General features: G+C 42.9%; 1 protein-coding gene across 6 annotated transcripts in view; it reads right to left on the bottom strand.

The window, feature by feature from the left end:
* Positions 1 to 840: 840 nt before the first annotated feature.
* LOC134354623 (roquin-1-like) overlaps positions 841 to 26729 on the bottom strand; it is a 174185-nt gene continuing 148296 nt past the window's right edge. For 5 of the 6 annotated variants that reach the window (XM_063063641.1, XM_063063640.1, XM_063063639.1 and 2 more), the window contains 7 exons: positions 23328 to 23483; positions 15727 to 15949; positions 11545 to 11638; positions 9808 to 9952; positions 9254 to 9409; positions 7979 to 8091; positions 841 to 5918 (listed from right to left, as the gene is read on the bottom strand). In XM_063063641.1, the coding sequence (XP_062919711.1) occupies positions 5777 to 5918; positions 7979 to 8091; positions 9254 to 9409; positions 9808 to 9952; positions 11545 to 11638; positions 15727 to 15949; positions 23328 to 23483 (1029 nt within the window). In that variant the 3' untranslated portion in view covers positions 841 to 5776. The remainder of the gene's footprint in view (positions 5919 to 7978; positions 8092 to 9253; positions 9410 to 9807; positions 9953 to 11544; positions 11639 to 15726; positions 15950 to 23327; positions 23484 to 26729) is intronic. The other variant, XM_063063644.1, reaches the window with a different exon arrangement.

The raw sequence follows: 26729 nt of genomic DNA, 5'->3' as shown, positions 1-26729 counted from the left end.
CATGCTTATTTCTACTACCAAAGTGCATCACCATTCACTTTCCAACATTGAATTGTAGGAGTCACATCAGGGTTTAGGGCATTGATGTGGTGTGTTAGAGATCAGGCCAGAGTCTAGGTTTCTGTTCTGCAGGACATCTGTAGATAGATTCTGGGCCAGCAAGCACAGTGGACAAAGACCAGTGAGCTAATGCCCATGTCCCCCATGATCAAAGATCAATGCAGGCAAGAGACATGAGGGCCGATGATCCTCTAGGTATGCAAATTGGCAAGTCTAGAGTTCAAGATCCTGTGGAGTTTGGGGTCCTTTTATCAGTGAGTCTTGGTGGGGTCGATACTGAAAATCAAAGCCTAGAGGTTGATTGGAAGCTCCTTGGCAACCAAGGTGCCCAACTAAGCTAGCTCCTTTTGTCTATGTTTGGTCCATATGCCTTTAAACCTTTCCAAGTCATGTACTTATCAAATGTTTTTTTAAAGATTGTAATTGTATCCACCTCAACCACTTCATCTGGCAGGTCATTCCATATACTGGACCACTGTCATTGAAAAAGCTGCCCTTCAAGTTCTTAATAAATCTCTCTCCTCTCACATTAAATCTATAGTTCATGATTCCCCAACTCAGGGAAAAAGAATGCACGTTCACCCTGTTTACGCTCCTCACAATTTTATATGGTCTCCCACACTCTAATGAAAAACATCCCAACATTCTCAACCTCTCTCCAAAACTTAGTCCCTTGAGTGCCAGAAACATTCTTGTAGATCTCCTATGTGCTCTTTCCTATAGCAGGGTGACCTACTATAGTGTGGGAAGAGGGAGCGAGCAGCACAGAAGTGGTGAACAAAAGAGAAGTATCAATAAATAACACCAAGGACACAGATTGCAATTCAAAATTTTGTTTTCTTTTTAAACAATTTATTGAAGTCCTTGTGAACTTCTATTGTTTGATGAACTGCATTTGCTTTCTGACAAGCAGAACAATCTCATGTACAGTTTCTTTACTGATTCCCTTTCCCCAGTACTGAAGCAGAATATTATTGTACTATACAAAGGCAAAAAACAATGTTCACACAGTGAATTCATTACAAAGGAAAAAAGCTACATTCCACATTGGAGAAAGATATTCTAAAACATTCCATACTGGAGTATATCAAACAAAATTTTCAGGAAATTTATTTTTTTTTACCTTAATTTAAGAAAACTAAACAAGCTGATGTGTGAGAAGGCAATACTCTCTGCACGAGGATCGACATCAGGTGGTTTCTGGGGCTCTTCTTCTAACAATGTTACATGCTCAGGGCACCCATCGTGCACTCTCTCCACAGGACCTCTGGCAGCACCAAATAATGGTAGGCCTCTGAACAGAGAGCAGGAGCTCAGAGCAAAGTACAGGGTAGACACAGCGGCTGCCCCCAGCATGTGCTACAGGTGGGTGAAACGGCCAGGGTTTACAGGCAGGGCATTAGTCCAACTCACCCCAGGAACATCATTGCCCACTGTCTGCAGCACACGGGGTACAAAGTGGAGCGCAACCTCTCCCATACACTCTGACCCTCACTAGAACCTGCAGGCAGGGGAGCATGAGCGGTGAAGAGCTGGAGCAAGTGGGAAGGAGCTGTTGTGAGGGTGAAAGGGTTTGGAGCGAAGGGTGAGGGGTGAAGCAAGGGGGGAATGGGCAGAGAGATCAGGTTAGGTGTTAGGAGAGGGTGGGACAGAGTGGAGAGAAGGCAGAGGAAGGGAGGATGAATTGATGGTGTATGGGAGGCTGAATGTTTTAGAGAGAGAGGGGGGTAATGAGAGCTGGGGAAAAGTTGCAGGAGAGAATTTGATGGAGAGACTGGAAGCAAGACAGTCTGCGTACTGATCTGTCTGATGTACCGGTATAAATGAATGGCTTGGTATGATCCCTGACGTTTTGCCAGTAATCTGCCCTATGGTCTGGTGCTGGTGGTGGTAATGTTCTCTCCACACCAAACAAGTCTAATCTGATGGCATACATCTCACACATTATCACTGCTCTGTCTGAAGAATGAAACTGTTTCCACCCCAGGAGCTAGCAATAAATGGCTAGCAACGACGCAAACACTAGGTGGCATGAGGTTGCTAACTCATGCTTTTTCATAAACATGCCCAGCTGATGGCTTTCCTGTATTGGCAGGGTTAAATAAAACATACTTCATGTTGAAGTGTAGGATACAGTTAAAGCCAATGCTCTCCAAACCAAACCCTCCCAGTCTTGAGTTTCACCAGCCAAGAGGACTAATTCCAATATACCCAACTCAGACTCCAACTTGTGGGTGCTCACTCTTGATCCCTCACTGATTATCAGCGGGATACAAAATGATTACGGGTAAGATCAAAGGCAAGAGGGCAAGGCAGGAAGGATATGGGTGAGATGTTGGGCACCTTGTCCCATTCACTCCCATAGATGAGGAAGACGGAGGAGTACTTTGTCCTGGCAATATGGCAGATTGTAAACCTGGGCTTGGGAAAGTGAGAGGGGCACAGCTCTCCAGAAACAAGAGTGGTGGGTGTGGGGTGAATAGGACTGACGACTGACTGCTACTGAGTCACGGCTGGAACCTGGAGAATAAAATAAGCTGGACAGGGAGAAGGCTGAAGATAATGGTGTTTTGGAAAATCCTGGGCCTGACCACAGACTGCTGTGATCAGCCTTGATGTGAGGACCAAGCTGTGGGCACCTGGGCCCCGATGTGGTTTCACTGTAAACCTGGGTAGGTGATACCTCACTTCCTCTCCTCTCCCAGATAACACCACCACTCAGCTGTACCAGAATAATGAATAAAGTTCACCGCCTCACTTAGCCTATCCTCAATGGAAAGGTTGGACTCCACTCTGTAATCTGGACATCAGCATCACTCTGAGGGTCACCTGACCACTTGTTTCCACTACTTCCCAACCCCAACCCCTGCCACCATAATGCCCCAGAAAGCCCAGGTACCTGTGCATGGAGGCAGCAGCGTGGATGGTGTCCCAGTCAGCAGTTTGCAGATCTTCCAAAGAAAGCAACTTCACAGAAGTCATTGTGACAAGATGGAGGATGGGGAACTGCAAGCGGGAGAAGCTGCTGCTGGGCAAGGACTTGTCAGCATTAGTGTCAGAAGGGTACACCTCCCACTGCACTGACACACTGTGACTCCATGCACTCTACACCATCACAAGCCACTGTGGGGCCAGACAACTGCAGACTGAATATCAGTGCTTAGTATTGGCATGGATTTGAAGGAAAATATCTAATAAAAGTATCAAAATTACAATCACATAGCTGAGAAAATAAATATCACTGCAATAGGCAGTACTCTACACCAGAAATCAGCCAACATAAAATAATACAGGGGAGTGCTGAAACTCCCCATCAGTTGTTTCAGTGAGAGCTGATGGCCCTTTCCTTACAGCAGGCTACAACAGATCCTCATTTAGGCAGCTTGCCCACTCACACTGGCGCCCAGCGAGGGCAAAGTGCACACTAGAGATCTGACGCAAGATAAAAGACTTTAAAGCTGGGGGAGGTGGGGAAGCATTTATTTGGGAGGGATCACTGACATTATGTCAACGTCAGGACTGAATACAGAAGGTGGAGGAGAGGATGGAAAGGAATTAATCCTCATTTGGAAGTGCTTACAAGAGATGTAGTATCATTTGCCTGGACTAAGAACACCTTCCAGCTTCAGGTTGATTCCCAGGGATTTGGGAATCATTTTGTGAACCCTCTACCATTAATGTTTGAGGACAATATTGATTTATTGACATAACCTCCTTGACAGCAAAGGTTCTAGCTGAGATACAAAGGGTATTAACCTGTGGGCAAAGTACTGACCAAGGCCAATTCCACTGAAATGGTAGGGGCCGCATGGGGGGGGTGGGGGGGAGAGGAGAGGAGAAGCAAATCGAAGCCAAGGCTTTGGGGAACTGCTAGGCTCACATCCCTTGTCGATTAATGTCAGTCCCTACCCCACTTTGAGGTGGCAGTCCTAGCCCCCCAGTTTAGTCGGAACCAACAGTGCAAAGCTGCTGTGATCAACACTGTCGAACAGGAAAAGACACACAAGGTCAGAGAAACACAGCTGGGTCTGAAATAAAACAGAACAGATTTTGGAAGCACATTTTGAAATTATACCAGCCTCCATGGTCTTAAGAACATTTGTAGTAAAGTACACGATTAGTTAAATGTTATTTTTCACAAGGATCTTTCAAAACAAACTGCATAAAGCTGAATAACACTCCCAGCCAACAATCTTTTCCATCAAGATTCAATCTGAAAGTGTTAGTCCCGGTTAGCTTTGAGAGAGAGATATACTGCAGAGGTACCAAGCAGCCAGCACCTGCCTTCACAGCTTAATCATTTTTGTTTCAGATATGTACAGCTCTACACTGGAATCCTATAATCAGACCCACACAAGCAGGGCCTGGGATTCACAAACCCATCACTCAACCAGCCCCAGAGAATCAGCACTAATTACCCATTCAGTCTAATCTAGCTGCGGATATGAAAAAAAAGAGCAAGCCTTTAGAATGGCACCCAGAATCTGCTTTTTATGGGGCTTTTTTCCCATCATTTGTGATTCAGGTTTATCTGAACAGCTTTACCGAAAAAAAAAACTGATAACATACAATATCGTTCCTTGGAGTGCAGCTGTGTGACGGCCTAATCTCATACCACTTTCACAAGCCAACACAGAGGAACTGAAAGGTCACTGCAGCATAGTAGTATCTTGCAAACAATTCTGCACTGTATCCAAGACCTTCTGACTTACAACCCAGCCCTTTTTACACAAACCTATCACTCCAATTCAAGCCCACAGTGGTTCCAATCTCTCAAATCAATCATGCACTGGGAATTCATGCCTCATCTCCTCTCTACTGGAAGTTTAGCTCAACTTCCTCTCCGATCAGAGACTATGGCTTGAGAAACATGGCCCAGATCTCTGCCTTCACTGACAGGTCAGTCCAGACACACAAGCTAGAGCTCCACCCAGCTTCCTCTTCAATGGGGTACCTGATAGTCTGATCTTGGGATGACCACCCTCTCACTGGAACCAGAAGGCGTGACCTTTCAGCTACCCCATGACCTTTGGGATGTGGCTACTCCTCAGCAGTTAACATGGGCTAAGCAAAGAGAGGCATTAACTTCAATAAAGTTCATTTTCAGAAAGCAGTAACCCTTTCCTCTTAGGCTGCTCTTGGATTAGTTAATTTCCACCCTGTGGAAAGTAAATACAACAACAATATTTAAGAGTGTTACTTTCCCCTTGGTGAAAGCCTTTCTGACTGGTTCTTCCCTCCTCACTCACCTTCTGAGGAAGGTTGCTCAAAGGAAGAGGTCAGAGCTTCTATCTATCAGAAAGTAACAGCTTTTGATTACATGTGTTAGCGGAAGTATTTGCTCCTCACTGCGGTGGAACTAAAAAGGTTCCATCTGTGACGTTGACCTTCGTCACATCATCTCAGAATCCCATGGGAATGTGACTTCAATAACTTGCGCTGTTGCAGGCACAGTTCTGAAGTTGGGGTACATAAGGTGAGATTACTTCACTAAGATTAACCAGGTAATCATAAGAATATGTCCCATGCCTTGCAAGCCAAGGCATGCATGCTAATAAAATAAAGTTTACACACACACAACAACAAGAAAAAACTCAATGCTACTTTGACGCATTGCATCTAGATGAGTGGTGTGTCAAGTCCATTGCTTGCAGTGCTGTATATTTTAACACGATGTTGAGTGGACTTGTCCAAGACAGTTGCTGTCTCCATTCGTTTAAAGGCCATTCTGTTGGCTGTCGCAGTGGTCCCCTGCTCCCTCTGTGTCAAGGGCCAGATTGAGAGAGGCGGCTTTGCTGGTCAGTGCGCTGACGGAGCTGTCTGTAGTGAAGCCAGAGGCCCCAACCTTGCATCTTTCACTTTGCAACAAGAAACAGAGAAGGTTTTAGCATTTCAAGCATAGACAGAGTGCATCTGTGACATTAACAAGTTGCCTATCCTCAGCCCTAAACTGCTCACATTGTTCAGGCTCCTGCTGCTCTCTGTTCATTGGGAAGCTGAGGTAGGATTTTGGTCAGCATACTTTGTCTGACCAAGCTGAAAGAGTCCTGACTAGTAGTTGCATCATGGTCTGGCACAGGCATACAAGAGGCTGCAGGGAGAAGTGGATCACAGGCACAGTATCTACAGGACAGGCTGCCTCAAGAAGGTGGTATTTATCATCAAGGATCTCCATTACATGGATCTTGCCGCCTTCTTACTGCTGCCATCAGACTTCCCACAGCAACAGGTTCAGGAATGCTATTCTCCTACGACCAAAGGCAGCTTTTTTCCCCTCTCTTGTGACTGTCTTGTATAATCTACATCATGTGTTGTTTATGAAGCTGCTGCTAGTTTCTCATTGCACCTGTATCGGGCAAATGACAATAAGCTTGACTAGTGTAGCTAGTGATGTCAATAGAAATAACACTACCCTATGAATGTGCAAAATCACATAGCCATACTGAGCCCCTCACTGCCACAGCATGCGCCTTCATAGTTACACAGCTGGCAAGGAGAGCTGTGAAGGGCTTGGGGGAAGCCCACATTGACCAGTGACAGTTCTGTAGCCAAACAAAGAACTCTTCCAGGACCCTGAGCTCCAGTGGAATAGGAACACAAGAGCCCACAGATCCTGCTCCCCATTCATTAGTCCTGATGTGATGCACCTGCCATCTTCATCAATACAAGATCAGGTGGCACAGCTTCAGAATAAAGAGACTCCCCTTTAAAACTGAAATAAGGAACAATTTCTTCAGCCAGAGGGGTGGTGGATTGAGGGATCAGTGGAATTTGTTGTGATAGTGGGTGATGGAGGCCAAGTCATTGGGTATATTTAAGACAGAAATTGATGGCTCTTGATTGGCGGGGGGGGGGGGGTACATGGTGAGGGCAGAAGAATATAGTTAGCCATGACTGAATTACAGAACAGACTCAATGGTCTGAATCATTCTATTTTGCTCGTATATTTTAAAGTCTCATTACCACTCTCTCCTCATACTTCTGGACATCTTTTCTGTCAAGAAACCTCCCCTCCCCTTCAATATATTCAGCAATCATAATGAAGTCCAGAACGAGGGGTCACAGTTTGAGGATAGAGGGGAAGCCTTTTAGGACCGAGATTAGGAAAAACTTCTTCACACAGAGAGTGGTGAATCTGTGGAATTCTCTGCTACAGGAAACTGTTGAGGCCAGTTCATTGGCTATATTTAAGAGGGAGTTAGATATGGCCCTTGTGGCTACGGGGGTCAGGGGGTATGGAGGGAAGGCTGGGGCGGAGTTCTGAATTGGATGATCAGCCATGATCATAATAAATGGCGGTGCAGGCTCGAAGGGCAGAACGGCCTACTCCTGCACCTATTTTCTATGTTTCTATGAATGTGCGCAGTGTTAACACAGGCAACTGTGGGTAAAACACTGACAATCCAAATGGATCCAGAATCTGACCTGCATCAACCAACAGTAAATAATACCTTACAGAAAATGTTTGCAGCACCCTAACCCCGCCATGGTCAATCCCAACAAGCCTGGACACAGGCACAGTAGTCACTTCACTGGGCACACTGTTCACAAGGTCAGTCTGTGGGTCGCACTGGGTATTAGACCACAAGGCACCACAATCAAGTCCAGAGCAAGGACGTTGGCTGAACCTATGGCAGTCACTCAAGTATGGGACTAACTAATCTGATACAGTACAAGCAGAATGCAGCAGAGGGGTATCTGGGTGTCCACGGTTGTTGACTGCTCACACACACAGGACTACTCCATTCTGAAAGCTAAGGGCGTAAAGCTGCACTTACTAAATGTCAAAGTGTCTTGCTTTAAAGCAGATTTCCGGGAAAGAAAACATTAAATGGAGCAGGATAGGACGGAGGCGGAGGTTTCTGACACACTGTGAAGATCAGTTGTAGAATGGTCTGCACTGATAACTAGGTGTTACCTGAGGGAAGGCTGCAGATCCTCTGAGGGCTTGTGCTGCTGCTCAGGCTGTCCGTTCTCTGCCTGATGGCTCGATGCCAGCTTATACTGCACTTCCAGTGAGGGTCGACTTTCCTGTGTAACAAACATAAATTGACTGTCTGGGATAGATAACGTAATACAATCATGATGGTACAGCTCTGGTTGCAGCCTAAGGTAAGGTTAGGAAGGAGCATTAATTTGAGATGTTATAATGTGGAAAATACAGCATACACACTAGATCTTAGGGACACTGCTGGATCTCTCCAATGCAGAAGAAAGAAGTCTCTACTCCTCCTGATTCATCCAAACCAAGTAAACGGGGTTCAGCTGATACTCAGTACCTGAATCCAGACAACTGGACAAAGTGAAGGGCTGCCCCGAGGCCTAGCTGAAAGCCAATCCGCTCCACTGATGGGAGTCAGTCCATTCGGCCCTGTTCTGCCATTCAGAAACACCATGGTTGAAACTCTACCTCGGGACCACATCCTCATATCTTTCCTTTCCCTTGTTATCCAAAGATCCATTGTTGCCTTGAATACACTCAACCATCAGGTCATTGACAATCCTGTGAAGTGGGAGAAAATTCTCAGATAAAGGAACTTTACCTGAGATCGGCTCTAAATTGCCAATTACTGGTCCTACCCGGGTTATGTTTGTAATCCAAACAGTTTACAGGCTGGAGATGCAGCCATGAACCAAGAACCTATCTAACAGAAGACACCTGCAGCACTTCAGCAGTGGGCAAATCCATCTCAATAGCCTCACAACGTTCATTCGTGTGTGTGGGGGCAGAGGGGAAACACCTTGATGCTTCCACATTCATCGTGAAGTGACAACCTTATGGATTCAAGCCTATACATTCCTTTCAGGAATTTGCATGCCTTAAAAAGGCACTAATTTCTAGCCTATTCTGCATTCAGATGAACAGCATTAAACCCTGACTTGATTTGCAGCTGTTTCTATACTCTGTGGCTTTCTGTCATAGTGATGCTGCTTTGTACTGTTGCCCTGTTCTTTGCACGTTAACTCTTAAACTTTCCTTTATCTGGCATTGTAGGTTCCCTGGATGGATAGACACCAAATACACCCCAGTTGACATTTGGAATAGATCACGGAGCTGGGGCAAGAAGTGGACTTGAGGATTCAACATGACCTTATTGCATGGAAGAAACATTTGAAGAGCTACCTAGGTCCATGCCTGACCTGGATTATGATCTTCAGACAAGGCTTCACTGCTGAGGTCCTGGCCACTCACCGTCTCCAGCTCATGCTTCCTCTTGCCGATCTCCCTCTCCACCTGGTGCAGTTCCAAGCTCAGCTGCTCGCTGGACATTCGACTGGGCCAGGAACTGTGCTGCTGTGTGGTGAGGCTTCCCACCTCTCGTTGGCCCAGCACTGGGCTACTGGCAACCTAGGGAACAAGAGGAGTAAGAGAATGTCAACCTGCAGTACATTCCCCATTTTTCACACCCCATGGCACCTGATCTTGAGGGACACAGACGAAGGGAGGTGAATAGACTCTAGCGAAAGGTCTTTCTACCTTGATTTTCTCGAGCTCCTGTCCATATTCCCCACCCTCTCCTGTCCTTCCCTTCCCGTTGACCACTCCAAAGTTACTCTCCTGAGCACTCACCCTTTCCCCTCATTGGGCCCAGATACCTCTCCTGACCCTTCCAGGAGATCCTTTCTCCTATCCAATTACACCCTGATGGTTGGGCAGTACAATGCCTTCTGGTCAATGGTACCGCCCCCCCCCCCCCCCACTTAGATTAAAGTGCAGATATTTCAGCTGCAGGAACATTTGGATACCTCCATTCCTCGGAGCTGACTGTGCTGGCTGATCTGCTGGTTGACTTGTTGCAGCTCCAGCCTCAGCTGGTCCCGGTCCGTTGGAGGTATGTGGGGCACAGGGTGCTTCCCATGGGGAGTCATTTCCTGTACGTTCAGCCTCTCTCTGTGTGGTACAAACACTACAATAAATCGACATTGGAATATCGGCAAGAAAGGATCTCCAACCTCTCCTCCCACCCACCAAAGACAGCCTCACAATCAGCACACATTCTTCTCAAATAGTATGACAGCGAGGAGCGTCCACCTTCAGCCTCTGATGTGCATGCATACACAAACACACACATACACACACACACAGTCTGCATTATGGGTCTGAGAATGGGTCCCATACTACCTCATCAGGTCTGAAAAGCCTGACGCTGTTTCAGATCATACCCTGGTCTCAGTCTGCTCAGCTGGTATTTCTTTCAGATCATACCCTAGTCCCAGTCTGTTGAGCTGGTATCAATTTTTCTTTGGCTCCTGTCGACTCTCTTGGATCTCATTGTCGATTTGTAACTCAACAGCTGAGATGGAGATACGGTTGTTAGAACCTGCAATTAGTGCCATTAAATGACCTGCAGGTAAGCTTTCGGAGGGAATACTGCAGTCCGCCTGGTAACAAAGTAATAGCGATCGTTGTCAGGATGGTGTGAGACTTGGTTGGGAACCTATATTCCCATGCACCTGCTGCTCTAATGTGTCTTAGTGGGCTAGGGAGGTGCTGTTGGGACAGTCGGGGCAGAAACCACTTTGCATCCTATACTGCAGCCACAATGCACCAGTGACAGAAGGAGTGAATGTTTAGGGTGGTGGATGGGGTCTCACTCAAGTGCAATAACACTATCTTGGATGGTGTTCAGTTTCCTGATGACTGTTAGAGCTGCACTCACCCAGGGACGTAGCGAATACTTCATCTGAGCTAGGTTTAAGTTGTTAATTAATTACTAATCTGAGATCAATAGTTTGTTAATAAAGCTATTAATGGATATGGACCAAAGCTGGAATTTGGATTAGCAAACAACCTGCTGCAAGAACTAGGCAAGCAGCATCTGTGGGGGTGAAAGAAAGCGTAAACATTTTGGGTCGGAACCCTGCATTGGGACTGAGTGCAGAAAGGAGATAGCCAGCATAAAGAGAAGGGGACTGGTGACATAGAGGTGACCGGTGGACTGAGGTGGGTTTTGGCTGAAGAGGAGGGTTGGAATTTGTAGATAGAGGAGGTGGAGACTAGGTCACAGAGCAGCAATAAACAAATCAAACAGCAAAACCAGTTTGAGGTTAAGCATTCCTCTGTCACTCCTTTCTCTTCTAAACACTCACCCAACATGCTCTTCAAAAGCATTTTCAATCTCACATCATGTGGCTCCAATCACAAACAGGAGAAAATCTGCAGATGCCAGAAATCCAAGCAACACACACAAAATGCTGGAGGAACTCAGCAGACCAGGCAGCATCTAGGAAAAGAGTAGGGTCGACGTTTTGGGCCAAAACCCTTCAGCATGACTCACGAAAGCCTTCGACCTAAACCATCGACCCTACTCTTCTCCTAGACACTCGTTGGTCTGCTGAGTTCCTCCAGCATTTTGTGTGTGTTGCTCACATGGTTCCAATTTCTCAACACCTGTGTTGTTACTGCACTGGGCCACCTGGAACGGTAGGTGGTAATGAAGCATGGGAAGCAGCAGGTTATTACAAGAGGTTAGAACTCCCCACCTGTCAATAAAATGTCCCTGAGCATGTAAGCTTTGATGAGAATATGAGGCTGGTGAGTTTGTCCAACTGCTGTGGTTTCCATATGGATTATAATCTGCCAAGGGGAAATAAAGGCAAGTTTAGAACAGTCTAAGGGCCCAGTTTTAATTTCACCTGCAGCTGTAATGGTGACAATATTCTCAAGTAGTACTGTGAAGACTTGGGGTCCATTTGCCATGAGCTGCTCTAACATACTTATATAAACAGCTGCTTCGAATGCGTTGGAAAATTCCCCTCAGATGTGAGCAAATAAATCTATTGCAGGCTGGCCTGACTTCACAGGAGGCTTTAGAACAACTGGGCCCCTTGAACACGTCCCACCTTTCAGATTCCTGCTGACTGCTCTGTGTTTGCGGACCTTGATGCTCTGATCAGTATAAAGTTTATGCTTTAGTAACTCTCCAACAACATCGCAGTATTTTAGGGAATCTTTGCAGGAAAGTGATTTCACTCCTTCTGCTAACTTTAAAATTGGTAATTCTTAGAATTGTAGGGTCATACAGCAAGGTCACAGACCTTATGGCCCATCACATTCATCAAGCACCTATTTACACTAATCCTACAAACCAGTCACCTGTCCTTGGCAATTCATCCAGTGGTAATGGTAAGGCCTCCACCAACCACTGAGTTCCAAATTCCAACCTCGTCAGACCCCCTTTAAATCTATTACCCTAAAAATATGGCCTCTAGTTTTTGACACACCTGTTTGGAAAAAGTTTTGCATTATCTGCCCAATATACACCAATCAATTCTACATGCTTCTATTAGATCCCCTCAGAGCAAACTATCTAGTCTCTCCACATAACTGAAATGCTCCATTCCAAGCAATGTCCTGCTGAATCTGCTCTGCACACTCTCCAGTGCAATCATATCCTCCTGCAGTGTAGTGACCTGAACTGTACACAGTACCACAGCTACGGTCTAACCAATGTTTTATAAAATCCCACTAGTTTTGCTGTTATATCCTACGGTGTGAAGACATATCCCATGTGTCTTCTTAATCACCCAATTTACCAGTGCTGTCACCTTCAGGGATCTTAGTACTTGTAAATCAAGGTTGCTCTGTTCCTCAACAATTCCCTATAGCCTTACCATTCACTGCATAATTTTAGGTGACCTCCTAAACTTGACTAAATTCCTCCTGAGCAACACACAAAATGCTGGAGGAACTCAGCAAGCCAGGTAGTATCTATGGAGAGGAATAAACAGTTGAGGTTTTGTGCTGAAACCTTTCATCAAGACTGGAAAGGACAGAGGCAGAAGACAGAATAAGGTGAGGGGAGGGGAAGGAGTATAAGCTGGAATATGCTAGGAAGACCAGGTGAGGCAGAAGATGTGTGAGTGGAGGAGGGGAGTGAAGTTGGAAGCTGGGAGGGGATAGGTGGAAGAGGTAAAGGGCTGAAGAGATCTAATAGGAGATGACTGGACCATGGAAGAAAGGGCTGGAGAAGGGGAACCACATGGAAATGATGGGCAGGTGAAAGACAAGAGAAGAGCTGAGAAGATAATCAGAAAGGGGAAAGGTAAAAGCAAGCGGGGGGGAGAAATTGCCATTAGATTGGAGGCTACCAATCTGTTTATTCCCTTCCATTGATACTACCTCGTTGTCTGAATTCCTCCCGCATTTTGTGTATGTTGCTCAAGATTTCCAGCGTTTTTGATTAAATTCCTCAGCTATTGCTTTGCCCAGTTTACCAGCTGATCAAGGTCACTCTGTAGCCTGACTACTGTGCTTATTATCAACAGCAGCACAATTTCTTTGTCATCAGCAAATTTGCAATTCATGCTTTCTACCTTTAATCCAAATATTATCATATGAATACAACAAACATCTAACTTTACAGACCAGCCTTCCATGTTGGGTCTTGTTAATGAGATTAATATAGTCATTATAAATTACATCAACTGCACTGCATCAATACATTTTGTCACTTCTTTGAAACTAAAATTGGACAGCCAAGATCTCCCCATAATTAGAAACATAGAAACATAGAAAATAGGTGCAGGAGTAGGCCATTCGGCCCTTCGAGCCTGCACCGCCATTTATTATGATCATGGCTGATCATCCAACTCAGAACCCCGCCCCAGCCTTCCCTCCATACCCCCTGACCCCCGTAGCCACAAGGGCCATATCTAACTCCCTCTTAAATATAGCCAATGAACTGGCCTCAACAGTTTCCTGTGGCAGAGAATTCCACAGATTCACCACTCTCTGTGTGAAGAAGTTTTTCCTAATCTCGGTCCTAAAAGGCTTCCCGTCTATCCTCAAACTGTGGCCCCTCGTTCTGGACTTCCCCAACATCGGGAACAATCCTCCTGCATCTAGCCTGTCCAATCCCTTTAGGATCTTATACTTTTCAATCAGATCCCCCCTCAATCTTCTAAATTCCAACGAGTACAAGCCCAGTTCATCCAGTCTTTCTTCATATGAAAGTCCTGCCATCCCAGGAATCAATCTGGTGAACCTTCTTTGTACTCCCTCTATGGCAAAGATGTCTTTCCTCAGATTAGGGGACCAAAACTGCACACAATACTCCACGTGTGGTCTCACCAAGGCCCTGTACAACTGCAGTAGTACCTCCCTGCTCCTGTACTCGAATCCTCTCGCTATAAATGCCAGCATACCATTCGCCTTTTTCACCGCCTGCTGTACCTGCATGCCCACTTTCAATGACTGGTATATAATGACACCCAGGTCTCGTTGCACCTCCCCTTTTCCTAATTGGCCACCATTCAGATAATAATCTGTTTTCCTATTTTTGCCACCAAAGTGGATAACTTCACATTTATCCACATTAAATTGCATCTGCCATGAATTTGCCCACTCACCCAACCTATCCAAGTCACCCTGCATCCTCTTAGCATCCTCTTCACTACTAACACTGCCACCCAGCTTCGTGTCATCCGCAAACTTGGAGATGCTGCATTTAATTCCCTCATCCAAGTCATTAATATATATTGTAAACAACTGGGGTCCCAGCACTGAGCCTTGCGGTACCCCACTAGTCACTGCCTGCCATTCTGAAAAGGTCCCGTTTATTCCCACTCTTTGCTTCCTGTCTGCTAACCAATTCTCCACCCACACCAATACCTTACCCCCAATACCGTGTGCTTTAAGTTTGCACACTAATCTCCTGTGTGAGACCTTGTCAAAAGCCTTTTGAAAATCCAAATATACCACATCCACTGGTTCTCCCCTATTCACTCTACTAGTTACATCCTCAAAAAATTCTATGAGATTCGTCAGACATGATTTTCCTTTCACAAAACCATGCTGACTTTGTCCGATCATTAAACCATGTTGTCTGTCCTTGAACGACTCTTACTTTTCTAAGTGTAGGTAAATCCTATTATCAGAATGTTTTCCCTGTAACATCACTAGCACTGACTTTAGACTCACGGACTTGTAAATTACCCAGTTTATCCATGATGCTCTCGTTGAACACTTGATGTCCTGTTGTCATTTGGTGTGTCACATGTGGCCAGTGAAAATTTGAATGGTTGTCAGGGTCTCAGCTATCTCCTCCCATGCCTTTCATTGCATGGAATATGCCTCATAACTCCTTTATAATGATAACACTGTCTCTCTGCCCAAGTTCTTCAACTATAAAGTCCTTTGCTTTGGGTGAATACCAAAGAGTCCAAAATAGCCCCATTTATTAACTAACTATCCTCTTATCATTAAGATACTTACAAAATGCTTTGCAATTTTCTATAAAATTGAAGTGATAACTCGTGCTCCTCTTTTCCATCCTAATTACCTACTTAAGTATCCCCTACCCACTCGTTCTGGACTCCAGAACCAAATACTTATAATAGCACCAAGATCTTGGCAATCTACAATGGTTCAGGTTACCACCCTCTGGATGAAAAAGATGTTCCTCTGAAATGGGGAGAATTTTCCTGCAATTCACCCTATAAATACCCATGCAATTTTACATTCTTCAATCACATCTACTCTCAACTCCTCAAGGAAAACAGGCCTAGTCTCTCCTTGTAACTGAAACATTTCATCCCAGGCGACATCCTGTGAATGTCCTCTGCACCTTAGAGTTAATGTACTTCACTCACTGCAATATCCAGGAGGGAGATATTTTCCTACATTTACGAGAATTTTGTGTTAGGCTGTTGTACCTTGCTTACCTGACACACTGATGGGCTTGGTGGCAATGCTTTGTGAAGCCATAGCTTGCACTGGTCCTGTTGTCTGATAACTGGTTTTGGAAGTGCGAGAAATGGCACCAAATTTCGAAACAGTTGGCAGCTCCCCGAACGGGATAATGGGATCTTCCTCCTTGTTTTCAGAGGTTCTCCTCTGAATGTCAAGGTTCATCAGCTGTTCCCGCAGGCCTTTACTGTCAACATTCTGTTAAAGATATTAATTCACGTATAATTGATTAGAAAGTACCCAACTGCACCAACAAGTCCAATTTTGTGTGAAGCACAAAATCAAATATCGCTATGATGATTGTATGCTCTAGCATCAATTGTTTGACGACAATAAAGTATAAAGTATAATCTTAAAAACCTGGCAAACCATTTGGGTCCTCACTCTGGTTCTCTCTATGCTGCATAGCACAGAGCATGCCATGTTTCACCTTTCTGATGGGTGGGCAAAGGGTGAGGGAAGAGGGAGGAAGGGTGAGTGAAACAGCAATTTCAAAGCTCCAGTCAGAGCATTTGATTGACCCTGAGTCTTTTGATTTGGGTACCACTATCCAAAGCTTTCTCAAGTGTTCAAACTGGAACATTGAAACACACGGAAATTTTACTAGTCTCCAACTCCCTGGCTCCATCTTGAAGTCTCCATCTCAAAGTCCATTGATAACTTTTTAAAAATTGTCCATGACAATGTTCATGCTTTGATTAAGCCTCTTCCTACCATTTCTCATCTTACACGAGTGGAACATCTTTCCCTCTCTGGTGTTTATTTCACTGTTTACCTCAAACGCTCCTTACACTATGGAGTGTCACACTCCGCACATTCACAGGGTGGAGACTTTTCCCTGGATTATCTACTGGATTTCTTGTGGTTTACCGTATATTACAGTCACTACAACCTAATTCCTTCAGAAGTGGAAGGATCCTAGCTGTCTTAAAAGACAATGTGAATGATGTTAGGTCATTATTCTAATCCTGATAGTTTCTGTCATTACGCACACAAGCATGACCCATTTCAAACCTGTAGTAAATTGTATTCAAGTCATTATTACTTACTTGGAAGGGAAGGGGACATTTTATCTCAGTATATATACTGTCCCAGGTATTCAGGATTGCCAAGATTACACACGTGTTTGTCATGTTTATATACTGTACACACTGTTCTAAGAACAGTACTTTATCTTTTGTCAATAATTCACTATATTAACAAGCACATGAGGAAAACCCAGCAGAATCAACACACACTCGCCTGTCCCAACAACATGCTCCTATCGCTGCCCTTTGCAGTGTCCTTCGGTTTAATGCTTTACAAATATTTACAGCACTGGGAACCGGGCTCTATTGTTAGTCAGCCACTATGTTGCATCTTTTGAATGTGACTGGGATGTCACATTGATGAGATGGACGCCTTTTTTCTTCATGTAGTTGTAAAGGTCCTACACGATATAACTAGTGCTTCTCCAGTACATGCACCCCAAACGACAGTGAGCTGCTTCAAATCACAAATCAAAAGGAACACAAAAATCCATTGTCTGTAGCAATGAGCAACCAAACCACTTCATTCTTCTGAAATGATTGCAGCTTGACCTTGCTGTCCCTGTCCTGGGAGTGTGTGATGGGACAGTGCAGAGGGATCTTTACTCTGTTTCTAACCCATCTGTCCTTGCCCTGGGAATGTCTGCAAACATAAATTGAGGATTCAGAGATTTAATACCATAAGATTTATAAGAAGAAATAGGCCCCCTGACCCATTGAATCTACTCTATCATTCAATCATGGCTGATTTACACTCAGTGGCCACTTTATTAACTATACCTTTCTAGGACTGGGTAGAACCCCCTTTTTCCCCCAGAGCAGCCTGAATTCTCTGTGCCATGGATTCACAAGGTGCTAGAAACATTCCTTAGATTTCCTGATCCAGGTTGATATGATAGCATATAGAGGTGCTGCAGATTTGTTGGCTGCACATTCATGCTGTGAATTTTCCATTCTACGACATCCCAAAGGCACCCTATTGGATTGAGATTGGGTAACTGTGGAGGCCATTAGAGTACACTGAGCTCGTTATGTTTGTGGAACCAGTTTGAGATGACGTGTACTTTGTGACATGATGCATTGTTCTGCTGGAAGCAGCCTTTAGAAAATGGGTAGCCGTAGCCATAAAGGGATCATATGGTCAGCGACAATACACAGGAAGGCTGTGGCATTTAAACGATACTCATTTGATATTAAGGGGCCTTATGTGCCAAGAAAAACATTCCCCACACCATTACAGCACCACCACCAGCTGAACTGTTGACAAAAGGGAAAAGGGATCCATGGATTCATGTTGTTTGCACTGAATTCTGATCCTACCATCTGCATGTTGCAGCAGAAATTCAGCTTCAACCAGGCAGTGTTTTTCCAATCTTCAACTGTCCAACTTTGTTGAGCCTATTTCCAATGAAGCCTCAGATTCCTGTTCTTAGCTGATGGGAGTGGAACCTAGTGTGGTCTTCTACCATTGTAGCATATCCACTTCACGGTTCAAAGTGTAATGTGTTCAGAGATGCCCTTCTGCATACCTCTATGGTAACATGTGTTTATTTCAGTTACTGTTACCATCCTATCAGCTTGAACCAGTCCAGCCATTCTCCTCTGACCTCTCTCATTAACAAGTCATTTTTGCTCACTGGATGATTTTTGTTTTTCACACCATTCTTTGTAAACTCTAGAACAGGGTTTCTCAACTGGGGTTCCGCGGAACCCTATGGCTTCGCAAGGTGCTCTGCAAGAGATAGTGATTTAAAAAAAAAAATCACAATCACAATATTAAAAACTTTTTTGCTAGTGCTCGCTAGTGACCGAGCATCCTCATTAGCAATCTCATTAGAGATCTCTCAGCCCAGTAGGGCAGTGTGCAGTAGGACCATATTTATTTGGTTGAGACCATTCTCAGTTTTTGACGCGAGATAGGGGAGGACAGTAGTTGATACTGCCCCCCTCACTGGACCCCCTGCAGTTCGCGTACCGTCCCAACCGTTCAACAGACGATGCCATTGCCATCACCCTCCACCTGGCCTTAACTCACCTGGACAAAAAAAAGACACATAAGTTCGAATGCTGTTCATAGACTTCAGTTCAGCATTCAACACAATCATTCCACAGAAACTGATTGGAAAGCTGAGCCTACTGGACCTGAACATCTCCCTCTGCAATTGGATCCTAGACTTCCTGACTGGGAGACCTCAGTCAGTACGGATTGGAAGCAGCATCTCCAACACCATCACACTGAACACAGAGGCCCCCCAGGGCTGTGTGCTCAGTCCACTGTTGTTCACTCTGCTGACCCACGACTGTGCTGCAACACACAACTCGAATCCACATCAAGTTTGCTGATGACATGACCATGGTGGGTCTCATCAGCAAGAATGATGAGTCAGCATACAGAAAGGAGGTGCAGCAGCTAACGGACTGGTGGAGAGCCAACAACCTGTCCGAATGTAAACAAAACAAAAGAGATGGTTGTTGACTTCAGGACCCAGAGCCACCATTCTCTGCTGAACATCGACAACTCTTCCATAGAGATCATTAACAGCACCAAATTTCTTGGTGTTCACCTGGCGGAGAATCTCAGCTGGTCCCTCAACACCAGCTCCATAGCAAAGAAAGCCCAGCAGCGTCTCTACTTTCTGCGAAGGCTGAGAAAAGTCCATCTCCCACCCACCCCACCCCATCCTCACCATATTCTACAGAGGTTGTATTGAGAGCATCCTGAGCAGCTGAATCACGGCCTGGTTTGGAAATTGCACCATCTCGGATAGCAAGACCCTGCAGCAGATAGTAAGGTCAGCTGAGAAGATCACTGGGGTCTCTCTTCCCACCATTACAGACACTTACACCGCATGCTGCATCCGCAAAGCAAACAGCATTATGAAGGACCCCACGCACCCTTCATATAAACTCGTCTCCCTCCTGCCATCTGGAAAAAGGCACCGAAGCATTCGGGCTCTCACGACCAGACTATGTAACAATTTCTTCCCCCAAGCCATCAGACTCCTCAATACCCAGAGCCTGGCTTGACACCAACCTACTATACCGTCTACTGTGCCTACTGTCTTATTATTTATTATCTATTGTAGTGCCTGCACTGTTTTGTGCACTTTATGCAGTCCTGGGTAGGTCTGTAGTCTAGTGTAATTTTTGAGTTTTTTCTTACGTAGTTCAGTGTAGTTTTTGTATTGTTTCATGTAGCACCATGGTCCTGGAAAACATTGTCTCATTTTTACTATGTTCTGTACCAGCAGTCATGGTTGAAATGACAATAAAAGTGACTTGACTTGACTTGATAATTTGTAAGCGCTGTATTGCACAGAGGAGAGGACAGTAGGCTGATGAGGAACGGGAAGTGTGTTTTCCAAGCTATGAATGGACTTAAACATTTTTATATTTTATTAACCCTTGTGTTTTACAGACATGTCTGACAGTCCAAAGTGGTGATTTTTGAAGAGGAGGATTCTAGGCCAGGCCTACAGACAATACAGGTAAGGTTAATGATGAAGAATAACAATCTTCTGAGTCATTCCATGCACTAGTGCAGCAATGGACACAAAAAAGTCTGCCTTTACAATGAAAGCTACTTCTCAATGGGTTTTACATGGACTGGTGATCCAAGTTGTCCTATTCCATTGTGCCTGGTCTGTAGCAAACAACTTACAAACACAGCAATGGCTCCAGCAATATTCATATTTCTTAGGCTTATGATTTTTAGTAACTTTACTATTCAACATTGTCAATAAATTTTCATGCAGTAAATAGCAATCACTAAAATCAATTTACAGCCTTTATTTAAAATTAAATCTACTGAGCCTATCTTTAGAAAAATTAAATCCTATTTTGGCTTAAACCAGTTATTTAACAGAAATTTATGTTTGTTTTATGAGATTTAAAAATTATGAAATGGAAAGTTAGAGATAAATTCCAAGAAAGGTAAGCTAAGCCTAACTACCTGTTTTTCTCAAAGGTTGGTGAAAAATTCATTCTCTGCACAAAAGAGCACTGACAATTATTTTTGGATTATATCTACAGCTTACTGATCACACTTACATACTGTGAGCTGTAGATATAATAATTTTTACACAGGGGTTCCCTGAGACCTGAAAATTAATTCAAGGGTTTCTTCAGGGCAAAAAACTTGAGAAAGCTTGCTCGAGAGACTGTTGTGCATGAAATTCACAAGAGATCAGTATTTTCTGAGATATTCAAATTACTGCATCTGACACCAAAAAACGGTCAGTCACTTAGAACACATTTCTTCCCCATGTTTGGTCTGAACAACTGAACCTCTTGACTATGTCTGCATGCTTTTATGCAGAGTTGCCGCCACAAGATTGGCTGATATTTGCATTAACGAGCAGTTGTACAGATGCACGTAATAAAGTGGCCCCGAGTGTATTTCCCGCCTCAAACCCATTCTCCTGCCTTCTCCCTTGCTAATTATCTATCAACCACCACTTTAAAGATAACTAATGAGTTGGACTCCACAGCTGCCCGTGACAATAAATTCCACAGATTCATCACCCTTGGTGAAGAAATTCCTCCTCATCTCTCTTCTAAAGGGATATCCTTTTATTCTGAGGCTGTGCCCTCTGGCCCTAGGACTTTCCTACTATTGAAAACATCCACTGCACGTCTACTCAATACAGGCCTCTCAATATCCAGTAGGCTTCAATGAGATGTCCTCTCATTTTTCTAAACTCTAGTGAGTACAGGCCCAGAGACATTGAATACTCTTCATATAGTAACCCTTTCATTCCCAGGCTCAGTCTTATAAACCTCTTCTGGACCTTTTCCCAATGCTAGCTTATCCCTTCTTAAATATCGGGCCCAAAACCTGCTCATAATACTCAAAATATTATCTGACCAATGCCTTGTAAAGCCTTGGCATTACATCCTTGTTCTTCTATTCAGTCCTCTTGAAATGAATGCAAAGATTGCAATTGCTTCCTCACCACTGACTCAATCTACAAGTTGACCTTTAGGGAATTCTGCACGAGGACTCCCAAGACCCTTTGCATCTAATTTCTGAATTTGCTCCCTTTTAGAAAATAGTCTACACCTTTATTACTTCCTTGTAACTATATTTCGCCTACCACTTCTTTGCCCAATCTCCCGAACGGTCTAAGTCCTTCTGCAGACTCCCTGCTTCCTCAACACTACCTGCCTTTCAACCTATTTTTGTATCATCTGCAAACTTGGCCACAAAGCCATCAATTTCATCATCCAGATCATAACACATAATGTGAAAAGCAGCGGCCCCAATTCTGACTCCTGTGGAACACTACTAGTCACTGGCAGTCAACTAGAAGAGGTCCCCTTTATTCCCACTCTTTGCCTCCTGCCAGTCATGCTAGTAAAACCTTGGGCTCTTACCTTGTTTAGCAGCCTCATGTGTAGCACCTTGTCAAAGGCCTTCTGAAAGTCCAAACAAACAACATCCACAGATTCTCCTTTGTCTATCCTGTCTGCTATTTCCTCAAAAACATTCTAATAGATTTGTCAAGCAAGATTTCTCCGAAGGAAAACATGCAGACTTCAGTCTACTTTATCATCTGCCTCCAAGTACCTCGCAACCTCATCCTTAATAATTCTTATTTGGGATGAACGAATTCTGTGTTTTCCACAGAAAGATCAGCAAACGCTAATCAATTCTGCTCTACCTTCATCCTTACTAGTGCTGCCTTCCAATCAACTTTGGCCACGTCCTCTCTCATGCCTCTGTTGTTGCCTTTACTAAGCTGCAATACCAATACATCTGATTTTAGTTTCTCTCCAAAAGGAATAGAGGAAATACTTTCTTCAGCCAGAGGGGGTTACAATCGGGGATGCATTGCCTGAGAAAGTGAAGTCAGGTATTCTCACAACTTTGAAGAACCATTTGGAAGAGCACTCAAATCACCATGGAAAAGGCGGCTACAGCCAAATGCTCATAAATGGAAAGAATAATTTTAGTAACTTGATATTTGGTGGTATGAATCTATGAACTCCTGTTTTGGGAAGTTTTTGATGGGATTGTGTAGAGTTTTTTCCCCACTTTTCAACCCTTTTTACTCTGTGCTGTTCCTTTCATGAATAGTTTGATAAGACAGTATTGTGGGAGCTTAATTTTGTAGCAACTCTGTCGTGTACCAAATATTAATATTCAGCTGTGGTACACAGCTGCCTTTTTTTTTAACACTTTAACTGAGCACAATTTTCAAGAGAGGAACTGTGTTAATAAACCAATCAGTATTATGTGCTGTGGTAATTCAATGAAACTTAAGCAGGAATTGTGATATTTTTCCTTGGCCCCTCTAAGTCTGCACATGCCTCATCAAAATAGTCAACATTTGCTCACCAGCCTGGACCTCAAAAATCAATAGATAGTTCCATCCTATGTAATCTTATTCACAGAAATGCTGGACCCGCTCCCCCACCCACCCCCAGAGATGTACTCCAGGTTGCTCTGCTGCTATTTTAGTCAAATCCTAATTTCAACGGTTTGGCACAGCTCAGTTATTCCATGGCAAAGTTAACATTCCTCTGCACACTTACACTGCTCTTACCGTCATTTCCAGGCTGCTGGAAGTCATCATATCTTTGGGCTGTGCATCTTTGCTGCCAATGTAAGAACTAATTGTGTCACAGGACCAGGGCGAGTACTGAGCAGTGTAGTCATGGTCTTTGTACTTCTTCACTGCTTTTAGGTCCTCATCGGAATACTAGACATGTAAAGATACAACAGTTAGACCACATAGACTCAAAGAACAAAGTTTGAACTTGTCTATGAAAAACAAAGTATAGAATTTACAATTGAAATTACTACAACTACTTAATTGGTGATGAGAGCTTAAAAGTGCTGAATGGAATCAATAATTGGGTTTGGTTACAAAGTGGGAGGATGCCTACTGCAGGTTGAAACCCATGTCTAAAAGCCAATTTTGTGAACATTAAATTCTTTGATTTCAGGAAACATGCTCCTCCTGCGCAGGTTGACTCTGTGGTTCAGAAAATATACGGTGCATTGGCCTTCATCAATCGTGGGATTGAGTTTAGGAGACGAGAGGTAATGTTGCAGCTATATAGGACCCTGGTTACACCCCACTTGGGGTACTGTGCTCAATTCTGGTCACCTCACTAGAGGAAGTATGTGGAAAACATAGAAAGGGTGCAGAGGAGATTTACAAGGATGTTGCCTGGATTGGGGAGCATGCCTTATGAGAATAGGTTTCTCTTTGGAGCGACAGAGGATGAGAGGTGACCCGATAGAGGTGTATAAGATGATTTCCTATGAGGAAATTGCCAAGGTTGTTCATTCTTTGCACTCGGGGAAGGCTCTGGGCCTCGATGGATTTTCTGGAGAGTTTTATAAGGCTTTTTCCTCGTTGCTTATACCTCATTTATATTCAGTCCTTTCTGACTCTTTTAAATTAGGAAAGTTGCCACAATCTTTTTATGAAGCCTCTATTTCACTTATTCTTTAAAAGAACAAGGACACAATCGAATGCTCTTCTTAGAGACCTATTTCCTTACTTAATGTTGCTACTAAAATATCTAAACTTTTGGCTAATAGGATTGAAAATATTTTGCCATCTATTGTCTCTGATGATCATACTGGATTTATCAAAAATCGATACTCCCACTTAAATATTCGTTGTTTATTGAATGTTATTCTCCTTCTAAAGAGATTTCAGAATGTGTGATATCCTTAGATACTGAGAAAGCCTTTGATCAGGTTGAATGGAATTATTTAAAACTTTAGAAAAATTTAACTTTGGGCCCAATTTTATTCAATGGATTAAATTACTTTATTTATCTCCCTCCACTCAGGTTCTTACTAACTTTCAGTACTCTAAACCATTTAAACTTTATCGTGGAACTAGACAAGGCTGTCCCTTGAGTCCTTTGCTTTTTGATTTGGTCTTAGAACCTTCAGCTATTGCTTTCTGGGAATCTAATGATATCACTGGTATTTTAAGGAGGGGTATTACCCACAAAGTTTCGCTTTATGCTGATGATTTTTTGCTCTACATTTCTAATGTGGAGTCTTCTTTACCTTTTCTACTTTCCTGCTTTAGTCAGTTTTCTGGATATAAACTTAACTTTTATAAGAGTGAACTTTTTCCTTTGAATAATTTGGTATTAGTTAATACTAACCTTCCTTTTAAAATTGTAAGAAATGAATTTACTTATTTGGGCATAACAATTACTAGGAATTATAAATTTCTCATTAAAGAAAATTTTTTACACTTCTGAATTATGTTAAGCAGGCACTTTCAAATTGGTTGCCCCTCTCTTTATCGTTGATTGGCTGAATCAATTCCATTAAAATGAATATTTTGCCTAAATTTTTATATTTATTTCAGGCCATACCTGTTTTTATTCCCAAATCCTTTTTTGATTCTTTGGATTCTATTATATCTTCTTATATATGGAAAAATAAAATTTCTCGATTAAATAAAGTTCATCTTCAAAAAGCTAAAAAGAATGGAGGTTTAGCCTTACCCAATTTTAGTTTTTTATTACTGGGCAGTCACATACGGAATCTTATGTTTTGGTTATATTATATTAATCGAGAGGACTGTCCGGTCTGGGTTTCTTTAGAAGCTCTGTTAATAAATTCGCTATCATTTCTCTTCTCAGATCCTCAATTCCTTTATCTCTAAGTAATTTAACTGATAATTTTGTAGCTAAACACACTTTGAGGATTTGGGTTCAATTTAGAAAATATTTTGGTTTATTGAGTTTTTCACTTTCCAGTCCCATTTTTTCTAACTTTTTTTTTAAACCTTCCAAGTCTGATGTAGTTTTTAAAGACTGGAATAGATTGGGTATTAAATGTTTTCATAATTTGTTTGTTGGAGATACTCTCTCTTCATTTGAACAACTGTCAGTTAAATATAGCGTACCGAGAACTCACTTTTTTCGATATTTAGAAATTAGAGACTTTTTGTGTTCTCAAGTACATACATTTCCAAAAGGTCCAGATAAAAATTTACTTAATATAATTTTTAATTTTAAATCCTTCCATAATGCATCTATACCTAATATTTATGGTATGTTGTTGGGAATGAGAAATATTCCTTTAGATAAAATTAAAAATCTTTGGGAACAAGATTTACAGATTTCGATTTCTGAGGACACTTGGAATGAAATTTTTAAATTGGTTAATACCTCGTATTTATGTGCTCATCATTCCCTTTTACAATTTAAAGTGGTTCATAAAGCCCGTATGTCTAAAGATAGGCTGTCTCGTTTTTATTCAGATATATCTCCCTTTTGTGATAGATGTAAATAATGGAGAAGCTTCTCTAATCCATGTGTTTTGGACTTGTCCGCGAGTCTTGAAAAATATTGGAAGGAAGTATTTCAAACTTTTTTGGTGCTTTTCAAAGTAAATTTTAAACCTAATCCTTTGACTGCCTTATTGTTGGAGGAAATTATATTATTTTGGAGACACATGATCTGCATATTTTGGCCTTTATTTCTCTCATAGCCAGGGGGGCATTGTTGCTTAAGTGGAAGGATGCCACCCCGCCTACTCCTACTCATTGGTTACATGATGTTATGTCTTGCTTAAATTTAGAGAAGATTCGCTAGTTCAATTTCTGAACCTAGACAAGATTTTTTAACATTGTGGGGACCTTTTCTGAATTATTTTCAAAATCTTCGATTTGCTATTAAGCACAGATGTTGGAAAATAATATGTTTTATCATATGTTAAGGATTTCTTCCTTTTCTTTTTTTTAACCTAACAGCTGTTTTTTTTTCTGGTAGTGGGTTTAGATTTTTTTGTGTAATAAAATTATCTCTTTTCAATATTATATTTAAATTTAATTTTATATGGATATAGGGTAATTACACTTTATCTGTGATTTCAATATATTGTAATCTATATACATTATATATCCTACTGTACTCTTATAAATACATTTTACGTAAGTAACGAATGAAAATATTGAAAAAAA

The sequence above is a fragment of the Mobula hypostoma genome, chromosome 12, assembly GCF_963921235.1.
Source record: "Mobula hypostoma chromosome 12, sMobHyp1.1, whole genome shotgun sequence".
Taxonomy (NCBI): domain Eukaryota; kingdom Metazoa; phylum Chordata; class Chondrichthyes; order Myliobatiformes; family Myliobatidae; genus Mobula; species Mobula hypostoma.
This window is presented reverse-complemented; position numbering and strand designations above follow the sequence as displayed.